Genomic DNA, 22705 nt, shown 5'->3' on the forward strand with positions numbered 1-22705 from the left:
ATGGACTTTGATTTTAAAAGATGTAAAATATTGACAAAGATTATATGGCCATTTTCTTGTTTAAAATTTGCAAAACTGACATTTTAAAAAGCACTTTTAAGATGTGGTGGATTTTATAGGTATTTTTAAAATAAAAGATGTTTTTCAAAAAAATTATGCATTTTATGGACTTTTTTACTTTAAAAATTCTAAAATTTGTGGATTTTTTTTTGCGCGCAAGAAAATAATAACCCTCACTCAAAACATTTTTTTAAATTTTATTTTATCATTTTAAACCCTTGAGAAATGTAAATTTTTATTTATTTCATGAACATTATTTTGCAAGCTGAAGCATTTTTTTTTTCTGTTTCCCTTCACCAGACTTGACCACAATCACCATTTTGGGCCTGACGCCAGACAGCATCTACGAGGTCAAGATGTCCGCCGTCAATGGCAAAGGCGAAAGCGCGAGCAGCGCGCCCGTCAAATTCAAGACCGGACCGATCCGTACGTACCCGTCCTCACTTTCAGTCCTTGAAATGTCGCCATGCCGCATTCAACCCCGTCCATCCTGCGTTCTTTTTGGAATCTTTTCCCAAGGCCGGGCTTGTTGGCGACGTCACCGCGGTGATCGCAAGCTCTTACAAAATCAACTCTGTCAATGAAGGCTTTCTAAAATTGAGTGAAGCACAATGAATATAAAAGCGGGCATAGAAAAGGTTCTTCTTCACAAGGGCAAAATTCAAAACATACATGTGACGCCAGGCTTAGTCATCCCATTCGCGCTATTGGCTCAAGATGAACCTTTGACGACATTTGCGATCAATTATTTGATAAGGTCGTGCTGTCGGTAAATATCTTTATCGCAAGAACTCTATAATTGTTTTGTCTTGCAAGCCAAATGAAACAAGCTGAAATGTATCCAGTCTACTGGTTGACCTGTGGGTTTGTGTTGTTGTAGTTACTGAGTCGGAACATATAATTACAACCAATTTGCATATTTATTTAAAAAAAAAAATGCACTACTACAGCAAAAACTGAGACAGGACTGATAAAACGCTCCTGGGAACGTGAACGTTGAATATGGATGCGCACTAAATTGTGGCGTGCCCGTATTAAAGGGGAAGTCAAGCCTACAAAAGTCTCGACAAAAATATGCTCTATGCAGCCCCACTTGTCGAAACACGGCATTCTGATGAATATTACATTTATGGAATATGAATTAAGCCGTTAAAATCCACCCGTTCTTGGACAGCTCACTGGGCGGCCATTTTGTCAATTGCTGTTGACTGAAAATGACAAAACGGTTGCTCAGAGCTCAGCAAACAACCTATCATGGCCAAGCTTCAGATAACAGGTGAGCCGTGATTGGTCGTTTCCTCAGCCCTGAGCAACTGAGATGTCATTTTCAGTCCACAGAAGTGACAAAATGGCCGCCCTTTGAGATGGCTAAAAATGGGAAGATTTTTTTTTCCATAAACGCAATATTGATCAAAATGCTATTTTTAAAAGCGTGGGAGCGCATACAACATATTTCAAATTTTTTTCTTTTTTAGTGGACTGGGCTTTTCAAGTTGTGGCGTCTATTAGCGTGACAGCCATTATTTGAGGAAATGCCATTTCTTTCCGTCAATGCAGGGCTTCTCAAACATTTTACACAGAGTACCACCTAAAAAAAAAAAAATCATAATAATAATTTGCTTTCAAAGTAACGCCATCAAAAACAAAAATATTTTATATCAATATAGAATATTTCATTTTGGCAAAGACAATTTGAAAAGTAACTGAAGCCATAATTGAGTTCAAATGTATTTTCACATGAACACGTCATATTTAAAGCTCATACATGCTCCCACACGCTCTTCTTTGAACATTTTGATTTTCTCAAAAACAAATGTCAGACTCTTTGTTTTAAATCCATACCAGCCCTCCATCCGTCTGTCCTTCCTGAAGTCTCTCCTCGCTTGACACCTTGCTTACTTGATGAGATTTTCCCACCACTTCACGGGAATGGCGATTAAAATATAAAAAAAAATTTTAAAAAAGCCTCTCGTCACTCCGAGTCAACCTCCCAAGACCTCGTTTGGGACTTTGCTTAAATCTCATTTTCATTGTCTCTGCTTCTTCTTCTTTTTCTCTGTTTGTGTGCGGCGGTTTCCATCTGTTGTGTTTTCCATCGGACTTCTCAGGTCTTTCTTTCACACGTAAGTTTCCTCAGTCCTGTCCTGTCCTGTCCTGTCCTGTCCTGTCCTGTCCGCTTTCTTTTGCCCAAAACCCGCTTTAAGAGAACGAACGCCAAGCAATCACCTCCATTTTTTTTTTCTAGATGGCATTCCTTTCCATTTCTCTCAAGGTTTGTTAAGCAGAATCTGTAGCTTAGCTTCCCATTTGCATTTCTCCCCCTTAACATTTCTTCTGTCGGCCAGTAAATTGCAAATTCAGCTCGTTAGCGTCAAGCAAGGTCGTTAAATGAGGTACACGCCACTGGGAACCGAGGTGTATTATCATAAGGAAATCAATGAGATACTTAGCGGTCGTAATGTTAAAGGCTGGACGTCTTTGCATTTAAATCTCCCCCGTAAGGATTCCGCTTTTAAAGAGCTCAAAATCTCACAAATCTTTATAGCGCTCGTAGGAGTGCATTTTTATTTTTGGTCCTTTGAATGTTATGTTTATGTTTTTTAAGATGCACATTTTGTTGGATCAAAGACGAAGCTCAAATTTGGATGGTGCAAAAAGTGGCCTAGTTTTTAATCAACTCCTGCTACAAGTTGGAAATGCGGCTAGTGAAAGTGCAAAAGATTTTTTTTAATTTTTTTTTTTGGGTTGTCAAGGTGCGGTTGCTATGAAAAGATTGCAAAAAGAGTTTTGCACTTGCGTACTAATCTTGAAGAGAATGATCGACGTCGATGTGCTGCCATTTTGAAGATTTGCGCTCACATGCTAACAGATGCTAAAAACGTCCGATTGGCAAATGGACAAAGCAATCAACGTGTTCCACCATCTTTCAGCGTCTTCAGAGGCTCCGCCCCTTATTGTCACCACCAGTTTGGCGCTTAGTGAGTATGCCAACATGCTCGTCATTGCCGTCGCTAACTTGCCTGGCGTTGCTGTGGTGAGCTAGCGTTGGTGTCGTAGCGTATCGCGAAACGGACTAGCTTTAGCTTGGTGGCGGATTTACTAACCGCATTGAAGTTGATGGATTTCGTGTGACTTTTGTTGAATATTGCTGGAGTGATATTAACATGCAACGTATGTGAGTGGAATGCATTAGATTTGTCGTAACATGACACGTTTGTAAGTCCAATTGCGGACAAAAACAACGTGAGCCTTTTTCCGTTTGTTTGTTTTTTTGTTTTTTTTAAAAGCTTGATGGTAGTTTATCAGTAGGCAGAGTAACTCTAACATATTTTAATTTGCTTGCATGTTTAATGAACCACTGGAAACGAATTCCATTTGGAACACATAAAACGGGTGTTTGAAACGCAACTTAGCATATTTCCTCAAGTAGAGGTCATCTAATTAATGGACGCCGTGCCCCAATTAGTAACCGTCTGTGTCAGCCAGTTTAAAAAAAACAAAAACGAAGCCGCTCCCTCAAATGGACACGTCCTTGTTCCCATCAGGAGGTAAAAGTGTCAATAATTTTCTCAGTTCAAAGATGCGATTGTTGACACGCAGACATTAAAGTGAACGGATGAGCCAATATGAAGTCTGCAGCAAACCGCAAGTCATGACCAAATTGTGCGTGTCCACGTTTATATTCTGGGCAGCCTCGCTTCATTTGTTTAAATCTCCCGTTCGGCTTGGAATATACTGATAATATTTGTATTTATTACAAAAATAAACCAAATTAAATGCTGTTGAGTAAATAAAGGCCTGCCTGTTTGTTGTTCTCGTCGGCGAAATCGGCTGACTTTTGACTTTTTCTTTGGCTTTCAATCTTCCAAGAGGATACTTGCGTGTCAGAGCCGATTCCAAATGAAAGTTATTCTAAAAGGTTTGTGACAAGAGAAACATCACTGCTGTGTTTCATGCCTAATGGAGCCTAATAAGTGGATGATATAAACTAATGATGATGATGATGGTGGTGGTACGTAGCACGTGGAACGCCTGAGGGAATTCTGTTGAAATGAGCTTGTCGATGGTGACTGCCCATAAGTTAGAGATCACAAGGTTAGGCTACTGATAAAATGTATTGGTGCAAAAAAAAAATATATTAAAAAAAACTTATTGGTTCTGGTTGAACTCATACATAATGATTTGCATTCCTAAATATGGAAAAGGTTCAGCAGTTACGATTGTCGGCCATGACCACACCACGAGATAATCGCTCAGGATAATCTTTTGAGGACATTTGCTGAGTTAGCCCAGGAGGGGTTCAAAATGCTAAAATGTTTTCCGATTATCTCTCGACATGTACCCCGCTCGGAGTCATTTCCAAGTTGCTCTTAAAAGTATCATAAAGTGACTCCATTTTTTCCAGACTTAAAAAAAAAAGAAAGAAAAACTTTATTGACATTGTTTTAAGTATCATTTTAAACTTTTATTATTATTTGTATTGGAAAAAAATCTATTGCTTTCTTTTTTGTTTGTTTTTGTGTTCATTCCATGTTTTTTCCGTTCACATTTTCATCATTTCCAAAAATGTTTCCTTTTTGTACCCTTCCCTCATGCTCCGCCCCCGTATTTACCCCGCCGACCAATCATGTGATTGTGCATCATGTGACTTTGACTTGTGGCTCTTGCATGGTGCTGATGATGTCGACATCGCCCGCCAACAGAAGGTAACTTTTGTTCATTCTTTGCAGACGAATGACTGTTGAGGCGCACGTTTTGGTCGGCCCGGGCCGTTTCGGCGGAAGTCGTTTTGCAACGCCTCATCCATTATTAAGACATCGCTCATGCCAATGACTTCCGCCATAATTCATTACGACGACGACAATTCATGTCGAAATGACTCTCACTCAACTAACATTAAAGATTAATGTTAATGCGCATTCTCGTAAGAGTGCAATCATGACATTTTGGCTGGAGCGGAACTATTTTCGAGAGCGAGAATGTGACCTTGACAAAAGTCCATTTTTTAAAATTCTTTTATTTATTCTTTTCATTTGAAATTGCCAATAACCACACACAAGCACGTGATCTAATCATCTCAGTGCTAAAAAATAACTCTTAAAAAAAAAAAAAAAGATCTTTTTTTATTGATTTAAGCTTAAATTGTTTGGTTATGTTGCAATGCACTTTTTTTTTTTTTTTTGAATGTGGTAGAACAGAACAACCTCGTTGCGTTCCCCTGATAAGCCTTAATTGTTTACATTATTGAGAATTTCCTCACACTTTGATTGGTCGGCCGATGACATTATGTGCTGCATGCAAGTTCTTCCTCTTCTGCCATTTTTTTTTCTTTTCGGTTGTGTTGATTCTCACAGGAAGTTGTCTTTGTGCATGTGTCGTCACGATCATGTCTTGGCCATCCCCATATCTAACCAGCCACCATGTACTTTTTATGACTTTTTTTGTGTGCGTGTGTGGGGGGGGGGTATAAAATGTGAATCTAATGTGGAATATGTGACTGCGTTCCGTAATGGTTGCGTACGCCTGCAGTTTGGCATCGTAAATTAATCGCAAAAAAGACTACCAGCTGTTTAATGCCAATACAACTTAATGTTTACTGTCAAACTAAACATTAAAAAAAAGAGAATTACATGTTGTGTAACTACAGCAGCCACACAATTTTGCGTGTAAGTCTGCTAGCTTAATGCTAACACAGAGCTGCAAAAGATAACAAATAGCATGTTTGTGACGGATTCCTAACGTTTTCAAGTATGGATATTTAATTAGATTTTTGTTTGTGTTTAGCTGGAACAGGTTCATGTGAAGTCCATTCATATTTCAGTGGGCAAAAATGATCCTAAACGCCGAAACGACGTTTTGGAAAACCAACGCGAGAACTGTTAGCATAGCACCGTTTTCTGCAATATTGGCTATGCATGTTTTTATTTTCAATTTATTTATTTATGTTTTTATTTCGTGAGAACTGAAACACTGCACAGCTCTAACCCTCATTCACGAATGAATGTTTTAAAACAAATGCCGACGGTGTAATTTACATATCTAAACTTTGTAGCCTGCATGAAAGAGGTTTTTTTTTTTTTTTCCCCCTTTTCCCCATTTCTCTCAACACCTTTGTCCGTCTGTTTGAGCCTGGGCGAAAAAACAACAAATGAAGCGAGCAACAATGCTTGTTGTGCCTGCCACCTTTTTTAAAAAAATTTTTTTTTTTAATTTTTACTGCTTCCCTCCTCTGACATTCCCTTGTCGCTGCTCTCGTCAAACTAACTGCAACGCACCTCTTGGAACGTAAGCTTGACCTTTTTCTTTTGTCTGTTTACGAAAGGCCACGTTTCCTAATACAGATCACATGTGAGGCGTAAGATTGCCGTTGCGGATATTTCAAGTGGGATTGAGACTCTTCTCTGAGCATCTATTCATAATTAACGAGCGGCTCGACAAACAACAAACCAAGTCAACTTCCTTAGCATTAATGTGCATCGACGCTCGGAGGCTCGTTATCCCGCGTCTCGGCGGTCCTTCCTCACAGGACGCGGACCTTAATGAGGAGGCTCGCGATGCCCTCAAAGTGATAGTCCATAAACGAGGGCCTAAAAGTGCCTTGAATTAATTTCTTTTTTTTTTAAATAGGGGTTCGCTCCCCGACTATAGTTAGTTGGCTGAAAGAGGCATCTATTAGTGGTAGCTGTTTTAATGGCAACCTCTGTGTTGACTGGTCTCTTCGTTTACTCTTCGTAGGGGAACCCAGCGCCCCGAAACTGGAGGCCATGGTTCAAAATCAGGGCAATGCTCTTAAGGTCAGCTGGATCAAGCAGGACGACGGCGGCTCCCCGATTAAGCATTACCTGGTCCGATACAAGGCTGTAAGTATTCTGGAGTTGCTTTATTTTCGTTTACGATATTCCCCACAATTTGTTAGCGTGTTGCCAAGGAACTTTGTTGAAGTGAGTTGAGGAGGAAGTTCATTTGGAGCAAAACTGAAATCAGCACTAAATGGAAATAATGAATGTTGCGAATTAAACGCTGGGATTTTCTTTTTAATTCCCTAGAAGGCGCTTTCAAAATATTGCTTTATATTGTGAATGAGATCATAACCTCGTAGCAGTTTTATTGCCAAGGTCTTGCAGAGACTTTTTCCCAAAAGTTTGATAAATGTCGAGACATTGCGCTCCTTTAAACTGAATTTGATTAGTTTCTGTAGATTTGATTTCAATTAATTACCTTTCCGTCTCTTTTTTTTCTCGTCTGACTTGATTCGTCTCACGTCACTTCCAATGTGTTCTTGTGATCATTTTCGTGGAAATATTTCAAATGTTGGCTTGACTTTCATTTTTAATAATTTTTTTTTTAAGTCCATCAGATCTTTTTTTTTTCCCCTTTTATACGATATCATCATCAACGTCAACCCTTAGCCTATTTCGCCGCTTCCTTCCTCAGAAGCATGTGTCCGACTGGAAACCAGAGATCCGCAAGCCACACGGCAGCGACTACGTGGTGTTGAACGGACTGGACTGGAATACCGAATACGAGGTCCGTATTGTGGCGGTCAACCAGAAGGGCAAATCCGAGCCCGGCATCCTGTCCTTCAGAACGGCCACGGAACCCACCACCATGCCAGGTACTTTATTCAGAATGCCTTGCTCCCTCTCCGAGACGCACACCAACACATAGACATACGCACAACTTCATTTATTTGCTACTACGAGTCGTTTGTTGAGAGTCGAGGAAAAAAATTCTACAAATCATAATTTTTTTTTTTTTTTTTTTTGCAGGCGCGATATTTGAGTTTTTGTTCATATTCAAAAATCCTAATCATTACAGAAAATGTTTTCGAGAGGAACAAAAGCAGTTGCTGGTGGAATCGTGTAAAAATGAATTCATTTTAAATGTCATGAGCAGAGCGATATGATGACGTTGTAGTTGTACAGATGCGTATTATATTTTTCCATTCAAATTGTGGAAAGAATTCGTTTCGGGGTAAGGCCTTTATTATTTGCAAAACAATCTCTATATTCTTAATTGAAAAATGTTCCTGTTTAATGTGGTTGGGCATTTATTTAGAGTCAGGGCTACTTTATTGACTTTTTTGAAATGCCCCATAAAAATATTCATTTACTCAACTTCAGAGCGCAGCAAATTAGCTGTCCATATTTCCGGAACTGCATTTTTAAAATAATAATAACGGACCTACTTTGACACGACGAATGAATTAAAAACATGAGGCTTGCAATGGTGCAGGGGTGTCTGTTGAAGCGTATATTTTCAGCCAAATGTTTGGGTTGGCATTTAAAGCGCAACTGCAGATTCTTGAGCGATGCCTTGGCCAAAGAGAAGTTGATTTGCATTTCAAAAGGCACCTGACGGTATTGCCGCGGCCGGGCCAGGCAAGATAACGGCAAGCGATCGCGTAAATAGCGCAAGAAGGTTTTCGCAGCAGCAGAAACGGCGTGTAGCTCAGCATCCCGCGCTGCTAATCTACGTTTGCATCGTTAAGGCGGCCGCAATAAGGCAGCGGCAGATATCAGGCAGACCAGGAGTGATTTTTTTTTTTCTTCTTCTTTTTTTGGTGCGGTTAATCCTTAAAAGCTCAACTGCAGCGGTCACGGTCGGCCTTGGCTCGGTTGTTGTTGCTGTTGTGCTTCGTGCAATAATGTTGAAGTTGGGCTGCTTCCTCGCCACAATCAACCGCGGCCTTAGAAAAGTTTTGACAAAAACAAAAAAAACTTTCCCCCCAAAAAAATCCAAAGTCTTAAGCGCTTTTTTCTTCATTTCTATGGGAAATGATTTTCATTTCGTTGCCTCATCGAAAAACATTCTGGTCAATTATCCCAAGTAGTATCGATAGCTTTTCAAAATCATGGTTGGAAAAAAAAAAGGAAATGAAAAGTCAATCTGGAGAGTGACATTGAAAATACATGAGCTTGCAGATTGTCACGTGACCTGGTTGGTTGGAGATGCCGCCTTCTCTCGCTTTGCATGGAATTAATGAATCTTGTCTGCCCTAGACGCTGTTGGAAACCCTCCATTCAAAGGCTGCCAGTGCATGGCATGCAAAAAAAAAATAGCTGTGGGAGATTTGGATCACTTCAAAAACAGAAATAACAAAAAAATCGACTCATTCGAACCATCGCCCTGTGGTGGCATAAAATAAAAGTTTGAAATGTGTTGTTTGGATATGGAGGCATCCAAATCTCCCCAGGCTACGCGTTTACTTTCCTCTTAAAAGCTTTCGCAGTGCTGATAAAATGTGAGGGGGGGGGGGGGTGTTTCCAAACCATTCATCTCATCAACGCAACGCATGGGCCCTTCCTTCCGATCGTCTTGAGCGTACCAAGCTCGCGATTCCGCACACCAGCGGACAAAAAGTACCGAACGTATAACGACGTCATGATTACCTGTTCTCCATTTATTCCCAAATGGCCCTCCTCGTTGTCCTTTTTCAAAGCATTGTATTGTATTTTAAGATGGCAGACTGAAAGGCTATTCGTTGCTGTTCGCTTGAACACAAATGGTGCAGCAAGACATGTCAACAGACAATACGACCAGTCCGTCGAAACTATTGATGATGACAAATATTAGAGCTGAACTGATGGACAGTGTAGCCGTCGGTTTTATACTGCCCCCAAGTGGCCAAGGAGGACATTCAGTTGATGCAGTGTGACAAAAAAATTCGATTATGTCATGACTGTATTTTTTTTTTCACAGAAGAATATTATGAAATTGTACGTCTCTTATCAGACGTCTGCTCCTCTGGCGCAGATTAGGTGGCGGTCATTTACAGAAAGTCAACATGGAACGGGGATTTTGGTGTGCCACTCCAAACTCTAATTTTAATGAGTTGCAGGACCAACCAAACTATATAAAAATAAAAACATTTCAGTCCTGAAAATCCGGTGAATTTTATTTGAAAATCGTTCAACCCCAACAGTCTTGCAAGCCCATTTTCACCATTGCCTTCCACTTTTCCACTCATGCCTGCCATAAATCACCTGCCTTGCTAACTAACTATGCCTTCCGCTCTCGTTTTTCTTTTTTTTAACTCCTCACTGTAATCTATTTCAACCTTTCAGGATTTGTATTTTTGTATTTCTGACTTAGTTTTTTTTTCTGTCTCTCCCTGTTTCCCCCCCTTCTCTTTCCTCCTCTCCACCCTCTTCTTGTTGCGTCTCGTCTCGTCGGGGGGGGGCACCTGCGGACCGTGACATTGTCATACGCACCGATCTCCGGCTTTCCTTTTATTTGAATTGCGGCTTTTGGGGAATACCGATGGCCGCCCGCAGCGACGTTGGGTTGCCAGAGCGTGACGTACAGTTTGGCAGCTCTTCTGCTCTCCACCTCGCTGACTGCACTCTGGCTCTTGTAAAAGTGATCTCATCCGAGGAGAAGGGATTGTCGGGAGGAAAGGAAAACCTTTTTGAGGGGGGGGGGCTCTGACATCCACACAACACCCGCACCCCTGCCCCCTTTTTCGCTTTCTATGCCTTTTTGAGCCTTGTGAAGATCAAGACGTCCAAGCAGTTGCTTTTTTTTTGGGGGGGGGGGGGATTATTATTACAGGGTGCTCTGTCTGTGCATCAGATTTCTTTGGCGGGATTTTGAGTCATGTGTTTTGGTTTTTTGTTAAGTTTTGTTGTCGAATATATAAAAGGACTCTTTATATTAGGGGTGTCCAAAGTGCTTCTTGAGGGCAATTTTTGGCCCCTTCGTTTTTTAGTTGGCCCCCTGCCGCATATTCTCAAAATAAACACGTGAGACCAGCTTGGAACATTTTTGCCTATCTTGTTCTTCCTAATTTGGACCCGCAATTGGTAGCAAACCCACTGTTGTTTTTCCTCCAGTCTTCACAAAGCAAAAAACAAATCTAAACCTTATTGTATCGACGCTAAAATCTTTTTTTTTGTTGTTCTTTTGTCACTGATATAATGAAAAGCTGAAATCCTATTTTTTTCTATAAACTATCGATTGCGATATATTAAATTGTTTGAAAACTAAGTGAAGAATATCAAAGTGGCATCCCAAGATATTTTTTTTTCCTACGAGGACACCCCTGGTCTAAAGTGTTACCAGTTTGGGATGGGCATCATCATCAATTTAATGATCGCTAAGAATCCCCCGACGATATTGATTGTTCGTTCACCATTTTGCAGTCTTAAGACAGGAAGTGAGAGCGAAAAGGATCTGCATCCACAAAATGGCAGCTCATGTCCAAACAAGAGTTGAGAACACCCGTCAGAAAAATTGTTGTTTGAAAGCATTCATCCATTAATTGTCTGATCAGCCCCCCCCCCCTTTGTCGACGGAGGAAATGCATCCTGATGCCCATCCCTCGTTGCGTTTATGTTGCGAGTCGGATCGCGGGTGGCATTTTGTTCGGAATAACACATTCATAATGCCTTAATGTGAACTTGAGTCACATGATTGTATGACTGCAATAGGTAAAAAGAAAAAAAAAAAGGCTTTTATTTCTTCTTTTTCTCTTGTCTTAAGAGCATGAAGAGAGCATGAAGTGCGCCCCCCCCCCCCCCCCCCCAAAAAAAATCCGGTTATTGAAAAATATGCTCAGCCGTTGCTCTCCCCTGGCCAAGCATTATGAATGTGTTAAAAGCAGGCGAGGATATCCACTCCCAATTGGAACGTTCGATGAATTCATATGCACTTTTCTCCCACTTGGCATCAGAAACATTTGGAAGTAAATGCCTTGAAAGGACTGAAGAGAGATGGGAGAGAAAAAAAAGAAAAAGAGTGAAATTGTCATGTTTTGTGTGTACATAATCTTTTCAGACAGAGGAATCCGCTGTTATTTTCACTCGTCTTGTCTTTATACCAGAACGCGGGGGAAATGACAAAAAAAAAAAAAGGAGCTTCAATTTGGATCACGTGAAATGTTTTTTTTTGTTTGTTTGGATTTGGGTTTGAAGACGTTTTTGTAAGTACATATCTTTGTGTGTTTCAATGTAACCGTTGATGGGGTGGAAATAAAGTGTGTCTGTTTTTCTTTCACTGAAGTGACGATGATTTTGTCATCTGGAGTGCAAAACGGGAACCTTTTTTTCTATAACTTTTGTGGACTGGGACTGACGTCAACGAAAAGCAATTATTTATTTATTTATTTTTTTTTTTTTCAAAAAACAGGTTGTTGACCAAAACCTAGCATATTGTTAGGCTAGCATACCTGCCTGTGTGTCATATTTGAACATTTTAAAACAAGAAGAAAAAGAACATTCAACAAACAAGAAGAGTCCAGTTGCTTCGATTCACCTCCATGACTGAGAAGCTACACAGACATAAAGAAAATATGAAGTATCGTCTGTCATAACAAAGCGACAGTTGATGATGGATGATGAACTTACTAGTGATGAGAAAATGAAGCTTCAAATTTGCTTGACCAACCAGTGGTTGTATTTTTGAGTCCTCTAGATGGCACTGTTGGTTTAAATAAAGGGTTTAAAAAAAAGCGGCAGGTCTGTGTGCTTTCCACCCAATGTTGAACAGAGAGTGCCATCTATAGGAGTCCAAAAATACTACAACTAGTTCATGAAGCAGATTTAAAGTTTCATTTAACCATCACTAGAATTTTAAGTTCCAGTAAGTTAGAAATGGCTTTGGCAATTATGCTAATGCTAACAATATGTTAGCTAACAAAGCACAAATCTCGGCTAATATGTATGTAGAATGTACAGTAAACCCAATTCTGAAGTCACCCTTTGGCGCTCCCTGAAAAGTTAAAAAAAAAACAACAACAAAAAAACTGCCCCACTCCACTTTTATCAATCGACACAAAATTGGGTGGCCATGTCTTATGATTACGCGTCACAAGGATCCAGCCAGTCGGCCATTTTGGGCATATTACGTTGACCAACTGCAAATAGGGAGTTACCTAATCTGCTCAAACGCTTTATTTTCTGTCTTCATTTTCTTATTTCGAGTAGGGTTGCGTCGACAAGCGATTAGCTGCGCCAGGGCACGCGATACAAAAATGAGTGACAATTGAGCGCTCGCAAAACACATGTACGTTTTTCTTCTCATCAAACAGATGCGGCGGGAGATTGTTTGCTCAGTCGCGCTAATTAAAACATGGCACCCGCTAATGAACGGGGGGGGGGGCGGTCTCGGGCATCTGCTTCCCTCTGGATGCTCATCAATCATTTAGCGCCGTTTTTCAGTCGGCCGCCATCGCCGAAAAACTGACAACGGTTCGATGCGGGAAAACAATATCGGTGTAAAAGAACAATTATCCGGTTGTCATCTCATGTGGTCAAGGTGACTCATGCCTCCAAACCACCACGGCTGTTAACTTCCCCGAAAAAGTTTTCTGACGGGAGATTCTGCACTTGTAATGTTTTTTTATTTCTTTTATTTATTTGGAGATTTGTTTCAGATTGTCATATCTGTTGTTGTATTACATTTATTTTCTCTCAGAAAAAAGGTTAACTTGTGTACCTTAGGACTTATTTTCTCACCAAAAGAAGCATGACTTTTTTTTTTTTAATTTCTGTGAAAGTTTTTATTGATTTTATTTTTTGGGCCCACAAATAATCCACAATTTGCTCTTTTTTCCCCCCTCATGAAAACAAATAAATTCCTCATAAATTATCCGTAATTGTTAATAAAAATTTTTAGAAGGGTTCCAACTTTTCTGAACAAAATCTACAATTCTCACTGTTTTAGGTTCCAACTTTTCTACAAAGACCGATTTAATTTTCATACCTTTTTTCTTTTTTCAGTGTTTCTTTTTTTACACTCCTTGTAAATGCCACGTCAACACCATTCCTCAATTTTTCTTCTTTTTCCGTGAATTGACGTATTTGTTTTCTTCTGTTTGGGGTAACGGCGCCGACCGTTGCTTGGGCAACTGGACGCCGATTTTCTTGGTCGACCATTATCCGCAACGATTTTGGCTTCAAGGAAACGAGGCCTCACCTCGTCAGCAATGCGTCTGATCGCCCAGGCATAACCAAACGATCCCGACGCGTCATCCTCTGAGCGTCCCGGAAGACAAACTTAGCTTAGCGTCAGAGTTTGGGTCTTTTGTCGGCCGTCTCTCCGCATGTGAGTTGTTTGCCTTCTCCGTGTCCTCTCTCCAGGTGTCCTTCCTCGGTGAAAGGACGTCGCGTGGCTCAGGTCCACCTGGAATGTCGCCTGACGTCCTCCCAGCCGCCTCCTCTATCTGCTCTCACTCATTTCTCCTTTGGCCATCCTGTCTTTCCATCCACAAAACTTCTACTTTCTTTCATCCAAAATGGAAAGCTTGCTTCGATTCATTCACTGAGAAAGCGTAAAACAAATCCTGGAATTACAAAGATCCACATTGTCTATTCCCAAGTATACGGATGACTGAATCAACTCGAATGTTACTCACTTTTGCCGAAAAAAAACCCCCACCTGATAGTCCAACAAGTGAAAACTCCAATTTGATCTAAATGGAGCTCGATCACGTTTCATTTTTCATTCAAACGTCTTTCAGTTTAGCCGACGGCGGCGCGTCAACATACAGGACGGCTAAGCATGCATCCATTGGCTTTCTTCGTTTCAAATAATAATAATAATAATAATGCCTTTATTAGTCCCACAATGGGGAAATTCGAGATTCGAACCCAGGCCTCCTGGGGAGACTGGGTCCTGAACGCGGCGCCTTAGACCACTCGGCCATCCTGGCAGCCAAATAGGACTTTTAACCGCCAAAACGGGGAGAACAAAGGCTGTTTTTTTTCTCTTTGGTCCCATTTTAAGTCCGTCTCCGTTGCCACTATCCTCGTCCAAGTTAGCGCTAAGCTAGTTTGCAAATCCCCTTTTGTTTGTTGCTAGCGCTATAGCGAGGCGTTCGCCAGCCAAATGTTCCTCTTGCTCGTTCGGCATTGGCCGGCGAAATCTTCCCGCGGCGACTTCAAGGCGTCCGCTGGAATGAACTGCATATGTAGCGTTCGCCATGAGATGTAAGGGCCATCCAAATAAATCTCTCCGGTGAAAATATGCGAGGACGCATTCTGACTCGAGTGGGAAAATTCTGATTTGGCTTTGGATTTCATCGACCAATTTGGGTCAGCGTCCATCCGAGCGTAGACATAATCTACATACATATGCTGCATATATCGAGGTCACTTCACGTTCCAATTGAATTCATTCCGCCAGCGTGCTCGTGACTTAATTTACTCAAATCGGTCGTTAAATGAATGTTTTAATATTTGAAAAGCTGCCCGGGCTTCATTAGCATTCAAATGGCTGTCAAAGCCGTTTGCCGGACTACCTGGATAAGTAGGGAAGGGAAAATCATTAGCTGTCACTCGAAGCCATGTAAACAGTCATCTTGGTGCTCTGTTGATGACTTTTTCATCAAAGCTTCTGGCTGAGGCTTATCACATGCCGCAAGCTGACAAAACCCGTGAAGAGAAACGTCTGCGTCGGCCTGATTTATGCTCTTCCCCCCCCGTTGTGTGACAACACCCGAGTGTTTCGCCGCCACCGCAAGCCTCTTTGCTCAACGTACACCGCATGATTTATTGCGCCTGTTCAAATGTAAATGAAGCGACGTCGTCGTGTGTTTAGCAGGCGGCGCAAACCGAGGCCGCGGAGGAGAGGAAGGCGTCCAATTAGAAATCAATTGAGCGTGTGTTGCCGGCAAATGTATTTGCGGAAGTGGAAAAGAGGCGTTCTCACTCATGGTGACGCCACCATAGAGCGGCCAAGTCACCCATTAGCCACCACAACACCAGTGCTCTCACTCAGCTGACCTTCCTTAGAGGCTTAATAGAAATCGAGTGAACCTTCGCAAAATTGGTGAATAATGGACACCCTCCCACCGCCGAAAGGGCTTTGTAATTGCGTATCGATCCCACAAGGTGGCAGCACGGCACTTTCAAGTAAGAAGCTCATAAAGCTCATTTTTTACTTTTTTTTTTTTTGTATAATTATGCTTTATTAATGTTTTGGAGTTGTTTTGTTTTTTTTAGTTCCCCCCACAAAAACAAAACAAAAAAAAAAACAAATTTTGTTTTGGGGGTTGGGTTTGAAACTCCAACAACATTCTTAAAAAAAAATGTCACCTACTCCAGTGAAAAAAAACAAACAAAACATGACGTTGAAGCAAAACCGTCATGTTGTTCTCGTTTACATTTTTCTTTGTGTTAGTTAATCGGCATCATAATCAGCATTTCTCACCTTTCCTTCCCCTTCCCTACCGTTTCCAGGCGCTTCGGACTCTGGCCTGAGCACGGGCGCCATCGTGGGCATCGTCATCGTGGTCTTCTTTGTGATTTTGGTGGCCGTGGACGTCATTTGCTACTTCCTCAACAAATGCGGACTCCTCATGTGCATCGCTGTCAACTTCTGCGGGAAGGCCGGTCCGGGAGCCAAGAGCAAGGACGTCGAGGAGGGCAAGGCCGCCTTCACGTGAGTCCTAAAATGCACCCCCCCCCCCCCCCGCTCTGCCGAAAAACAAAAATAAAGGTCAAACAACGAAGTGATACGGAATTTTTTTTTTACGAGTTTTTTTTTTGTTTTTTGTTTTTCTTCATGTTGTAGTACATTGGGTTGAGCCCTTAAGGCAGATGGAATAGCCTGACGTGCTCTTGTGTCTTGGACCAACAGGAAGGATGAGTCCAAGGATCCCATTGTGGAGGTGAGAACGGAGGAAGCGCCAACACAGAACCAGGAGGGAGTCGGACCCACAGAGCCCAATGAGACCACGCCTCTGACAGAACCTGAGTGCGTATGAGCGACGTCTGGTCTTTTTGCTTGCTTCTCTTTTTACTGCTGTCGGGAAAAAGTGGCTCGGAAAATGCATCATAAAAGTCTTGGTTGAAGTCCGGTCAAGCTAGCCAGCTAGCTAGCTAGCTAACTGTATGTTTAGTTAGCTAGCTTGCTACTGGCTAGTTAATGGATTATTTGTTTAATTTCTTCAAATTCCTGAATGTTTTGTCCTAGTTCATTTTCTCAACAGAAATGAGTTGAGTTGACTCTAAAAAGTTATTTGCTTCATTTGATTTTCCTTAAGAACTTCCTTTAACTCAGTCGCGCCGTTTTCTTTTTGCGTACAAAAGTATAGTGTAATCCACTTTGTTTAAAAAAAAAAAATCTTGAAGCGGAAATGCATGAAATAATTCAGGAATATTTTGTACAAAAAGTCAAGTAGCTTCAGAATCAATTTAGTTGAATTATGCATTCATATTAATGCAACAAAAATCCTGACATTTTATTTGATGAATACTGACATTATAAAAAAAGTTTACCAGTCCTGCTCTCCAAATGTTTTATGGTTGTTTACAAGCTTGTTTTGAGTTGCTAAAATTTGGATTGCCTCATTTTTTTCTGCTTGACTGCAGCATAGTAGCACTCACTCAGCCTTAACTCTCTCTCCTCCTTTACCCCCAACTTTACTTACTTTCTCACCCTCACCTTTCTGCTGGTGCTACCGCCCCACACCTTTAACCCCCATCATTACACCCCCCCCCCCCCCCCCCCTAAAAACAGGCCCACCGCTCCAAACGCAGCCCCCCTGGTGGTAGACATGCTCCCCTCCAATGCTACTAATTCGGTCGCGGAGAGCTTTAGCACGGCGCAGAACAGCCCGGCTTGCGAACCCAGCCCAGCCAAAGACCACCCCCCGAAAAGCAGCCCCGCTGCACGGTCGGGCGCGGTCGAAAGCCAACCCGAAGTGGGCCCGCTGGTGGACCTGAGCGACGCCCCTAAAGCCGCCCCCGTCTCAGAGCCAATCAGAGCAAATGGCGAGGGGCCACAGAAGCAACGCGAGGCCCCCGAGAGCCCCCCAAGTCACGTAGACGGCCCGACTAAGGATGCGACTCATGTTCCGTGCACAGATGCCATCACGCAACCCCAAAATGAGTATGAACGTCTGCACTTCCACACTTGTCGCTGCTGCACCGATAGTATCTAGCTAAGCTAAGCTTAATTTAAGTTCATATCTGGGTGGAGAATTAAATCTGATTGTGTAAAAAAAAAAAAAGTAATGAATAGACTTTAATTAGAGTGGGAAAAAAAGTAAGGATATAATTTTTGAGGTTTATTTGCTTAATATTTTTTTTAAGTTTTATCGAGTATGTACTCACCAAAGTTTAGTTGAATTTGTGCAAATAACAACGAATAAGTCATTTTGGTGCTTCATTTTTTTTTAATTGCTGGATCTTCCCAAAAAAAAGGCTGAAAATATTTGTTTAATCCAAACTTTTAAAAGCTTGTGTAGTGTCTAACAAGTATGTTGTCAGATCGGAAAATAATTGTCTGTGATTAGTAAATAAGTCAAGATGATAATTTCATCGCATTTGGGCAAAAAGTAATGAAAACCAATATTTTTGGGGATGTTTGATTTCTTTCTTTCTTTTTTTTTTAATATTGTTGCGCGGTCTAAACGAGCATTTGGGATGCTAGCGGTGCAGAAGCGTCATCATTCACCACTTGGCTCGCTGTTTGTTTCCATCCTCAACTAAGCAGCCGCTTCTTCACATCCTCCGTTTGCTTTCTCACAATAACTTCTCATCCTTTTGTCTCTCGTAACTTGTCCAGTTGACTCTTGTCGTTCGAGTTGTATTTTTTTACGCATTTTTTTTTTCTTTTTATTTCTCATTCAAGCAAACTTTTAACAGACGTTTTTGCAACATTGAAGTTGGAATGCTAACCTATGCTAAGGCGCGCTCATTACGCTAATCACAGGAATTCTTTTCCGACATGAAATCTAAAGCAATCGAGCATCCAGTGCGACATATTGTTCCGTGGGACGAGATGTTCATTCCTGGGTGGTCGATGTAAATACCTTGCCATAAAAGTTGCGTCCCATCTTTTGATGTGATGGCCAAATGTCGACAACAAAAACAAGACGAGTGCTGACTGCAATCGTAAGATGCTCCCTACGTGAACAAACGGGAACTAAACCGTCATTTGGATTAATATTCATCCGACGGCTGCAGACTTTCTCTTCCTTTCTGCACTTACGAATGACCAAAAATAAAATGTAAAACACATATTTTGAATGATAGCGGTAAGTGCTTCTAATTAATTTTAAATACTTCTATTTTTAGATCCCTTTCAAGCTATTTTCGACGCACAATTGCCAACAGAGACCGCTGACCTCGTTTTTTTTTTTTCTTTCTAATCTGCCAGAGTTCCACGTCAGCTGTTATTTTCAGCTTTTCTCCAAACGTACGCGAACAACAACGGCGTTAGAACGGCGTCTCGGCCCAGACGGCCTGCTAATCCTCTTGTGTCGTTTGCGTTGTAGGTCAGCAATCTTTTATTTATTTTTTTTCCTTTCATTGTGTCTCCCGCGTCTTCATTTGCACGCCGGCTGTCGCAGCGACCGCGACAGCCCGAACGCCGTCATTCCGATGCATGGCCCCAGGATCGGACGGGTGATCCCATTATGTGTGAAACACGCTTCCGAAAGGAGGGCGCGAAGCGGGGGGAAACAATTTCCCTCAAAAGCGTCTTACAAAAGCTAACAGAAGCCTCCCTTGTGTTCCGCCCTCGCAGCGGGAAAATGAAGGATGACGTCAAGACGGAGGCGAACAACACTGCGGCCGAGGTGAAGACGGTCCCCAACGAGGCGCCCCGGACCAACGGCAACGAGAGCAAAGCGTAATCGGGGAGGCCCGGAAGGCCGGGGTTGCTTTTGGAGAGTCCGAACAAGGTGGTGGTCGGGGGGGCGGGGTGTTAGGATGGGTATTAGGGTCACAGTCACTGAAACCTCCACATAAATTTCACACGGCGAGCCCGCCATCTTAACGGAAAAGCAAAAAAAAAAAAAACCTAAAGCAGTCATGAAAACGGGGTGTCTTGTCTTTTGCTGTCTTGGGATCAACAAAATATCAAGACTTGGATGCGCACGCCTTACAGTAGGTCGCTTTTCGAAAACCTCAAGAGTTGAGGGCCATGTTGAAATGGGGAAGAAAAAAATGTCAAATGCTCAAAGTAAAAAAAAAAAAAAAGTTACAGCAATGAAATCATTGTTATACCGGAAGAAAAAAAAAAAGATAATTTAACGAGAAAGTTGTCATTTTGCGAGATTGAAGTTGTAATATCTCAAGAAAGAAGTTGTCATTTTACAAGGAATGTCAGAATTAGACTAAAGTTGTAATTTCACATTCAGTTTTAGGAAAGTAACTTCAGCCATCCAAAAAAAAAAAAGAAGTTATCACTGAACGAATGCTTTTTTTTTTTCTTTTTTTTTTGCATTTTTTGGGCCGAAAATGATTAAATAAAAAATTGTTACGAGAATTAAACAAAAAATTAAATGTTATATCACCGTCACTCAATTGCTATTTTGTTTTTTTTTTTAGAAAAGTCGAAGTATGTGGACAAAAGGTCAATCCATATTAAAACAATTATTGTAAATTTAGGCATTATGTCATTTAAATTCAACATTTTTTTTCAAATAAGTCAATGCGATTTTCTTGTAACGTTGCAACTTAAGTCTCGGAGCATAGCAATTTTTCTCCTCGAGCTTTTCTCTTTTATTTTGTTTCGTTTTTTTCCTATGTGACCCTGTAATGCTCGTTCACACCACCACAAAGACGAAGTCGGCTCATTTTAATTTGACTGTGTTGGACTGTAGCTTTATTTCACTGACAATTGCCTTCTCGTTCAAGAAAAAAAAACGCTTTTGTGTGATTTGGGATTGTGGCTTTTTTGCCCTTTTGTTGTGATAATTAATTAATGTGCAGACATTATTGCCTATTTAGCTTTTTTTGGGGGGGGGTTGCAAGATTTAGTCATACAGAGTGTTAGCATGCCTATTTTTTTGGGGGGGTTGTGTGTTTTTTTTTGCAAAGTTACTGTATTTCTGTACATGTTGCTGTCATTGGGTTCTTATTGTGATAATGTTATTATATGAATTTGTTTTTCAAGGATTCCGACAAAGTATGATTCTATTCTAAAATGACGGTACGCAAACCCGTTTACGATGACACTCACCATTCAGTTTCCGACGTCGTTTTTTTTACGACAGTTTTTTTTTTTTTTTTTTTTTTGCATCGGGCTCAACCACCAAATCGTCTGGTTCCAAACTTGGATTTGCTTTGAGTATCTCCCTCTAACACACGTTAACACTTTTCTTCGTGACGTTATATGTATTTTGTGTTCATTTCAAAAGCCACTAAACTGTTGTTTAAAACTGTGTGCTAAAAAATGAAAATTAGGCCAACAACAAAAACTAATAGCCAGAAAATAAAGCTGATTAATAATTAATTGAAAATAATCACCCCCCCCCCCCCTAAAAAAAAAACAATCTTCAAAACAAATAACATTTCAATGAAAAGCAAGTATCTCCATTTTTTTGTTTTTGTTTCATCCAAACAATGTTTTTGTGCTTTTGGGCAATAAACTAAGCAAGCAAACAAAGAGTGTTTAAGAAATTTGGAGGGGGGGGGGACACGAAATTTGGAGATATGTGGTTTGAATGTATTGTAAGATGGCAAAATTTGTGTCTTGTTCTCTGCGCGCAAGTCGTGTTTGTTGTTATTTGTAATCAATTGCATTTGTCATTGTAACTATTTATTGACTAGAAGCAAAATCTAGCTAGCATAATTTTCAACAAACCTTTTGGACTCGGAAAAAAAAATTGGAGATTTGAGATTTTGGTAGACGGGAACTAAACGCGTTCTTGCCACATTTGTAAATCGGCAATTGCTTTTGGTTTAGCGCAACTTTGAACGGGCCGAATTTTCGCACTCAAAACATTTCGGCCTTGTAAAAACTTTTTTTTTGTAAACGTGTGTGAGCTTGTTGTTTATTATTTTTTGTACAGAGTTGCTCCTTCTCAGACTGCAACTGTGAATATGCGATTTACTCCCCCCCCCACCTCCACGCATCCCTTGTCAGAATTAGCATTAGCCGTGCGCTACACACTCGTAGACGTGAGCAAACTGGAAACGACACAGTGCCTTTGAATACGACCACAGTTAAGTGCATTCCCATTTCTTGCCATCTTTGTTTTTTCCCCAATTTTTTAAAATATATGTTGACATAATTTTAATATTCCACAATAGATGCATCTTGTATATGTGATGGGTTCTTGACACTGTCCTCCGTGGGAGGGGAATTCTTATGGGTCCTTTTTTTTTTTTTGTCCATCCATACATTTATTGCATTACACGTACAGGTGCGTCTGAATAAATAACAATATTGTGGAAGACGTACTTTTTACTCAGTAGTTCAGATCTGCAAATAATGCGAAAAATTTCTCACAATGACATAGGTTAGGAAAATGCACACAGGGTGAAAAAAAAACCCACAAAATTTGAAAATAATGTGGATGATCATCGCTTACAAGCGAAGGAAAACGCCAGAATTCACTGTGTCAAAAAGTATGACAAGACATGAGATAGGAACTAGCCTTGTTTCTATGAATTGAATGAATCTGCATCATGCAAGAATTTTTGAATTGAACCACTTGAACTTTTCCTTCCCTATCCTTAATGTTATAATTGCACCCGTATTAGTAATAATGTAAATTAGCACCAAAAAAGCAAAAATGAGCAGTGACAAACTTTCAGACCCAATCATTTAGTTAACGGATTTTTCCTTGAATAAAAATTCATCGGGTCAACTTATTGACTCTGAACAGGACCAAGACGCTTTGCTACTTTCTGCTCAGCTCTCCTTTTTCCCCCTCTTCTTTAATTTAATTTAATTTAATTTTTTT

At 40.9% G+C, this 22705-nt stretch overlaps 1 protein-coding gene across 6 annotated transcripts in view; it reads left to right on the plus strand.

Moving 5' to 3' along the window:
- ncam1a (neural cell adhesion molecule 1a) overlaps positions 1-21272 on the plus strand; it is a 122743-nt gene extending 101471 nt beyond the window's left edge. For 2 of the 6 annotated variants that reach the window (XM_088279179.1, XM_088279180.1), the window contains 7 exons: positions 361-486; positions 6796-6920; positions 7495-7675; positions 16242-16443; positions 16642-16758; positions 17524-17895; positions 19537-21272. In XM_088279179.1, the coding sequence (XP_088135305.1) occupies positions 361-486; positions 6796-6920; positions 7495-7675; positions 16242-16443; positions 16642-16758; positions 17524-17895; positions 19537-19645 (1232 nt within the window). In that variant the 3' untranslated portion in view covers positions 19646-21272. Of the gene's footprint in view, positions 1-360; positions 487-2990; positions 3039-6795; positions 6921-7494; positions 7676-10337; positions 11575-16241; positions 16444-16641; positions 16759-17523; positions 17896-19536 lie in introns of those variants that run through there. The other 4 variants (XM_088279181.1, XM_088279182.1, XM_088279184.1 and 1 more) reach the window with 3 other exon arrangements.
- The last annotated feature ends 1433 nt before the right edge of the window (positions 21273-22705 follow it).

Source organism: Idiotropiscis lumnitzeri, chromosome 17 (assembly GCF_059441095.1).
Source record: "Idiotropiscis lumnitzeri isolate Australia: NSW breed Sydney's pygmy pipehorse chromosome 17, RoL_Ilum_1.0, whole genome shotgun sequence".
In the NCBI taxonomy this organism is placed as follows: domain Eukaryota; kingdom Metazoa; phylum Chordata; class Actinopteri; order Syngnathiformes; family Syngnathidae; genus Idiotropiscis; species Idiotropiscis lumnitzeri.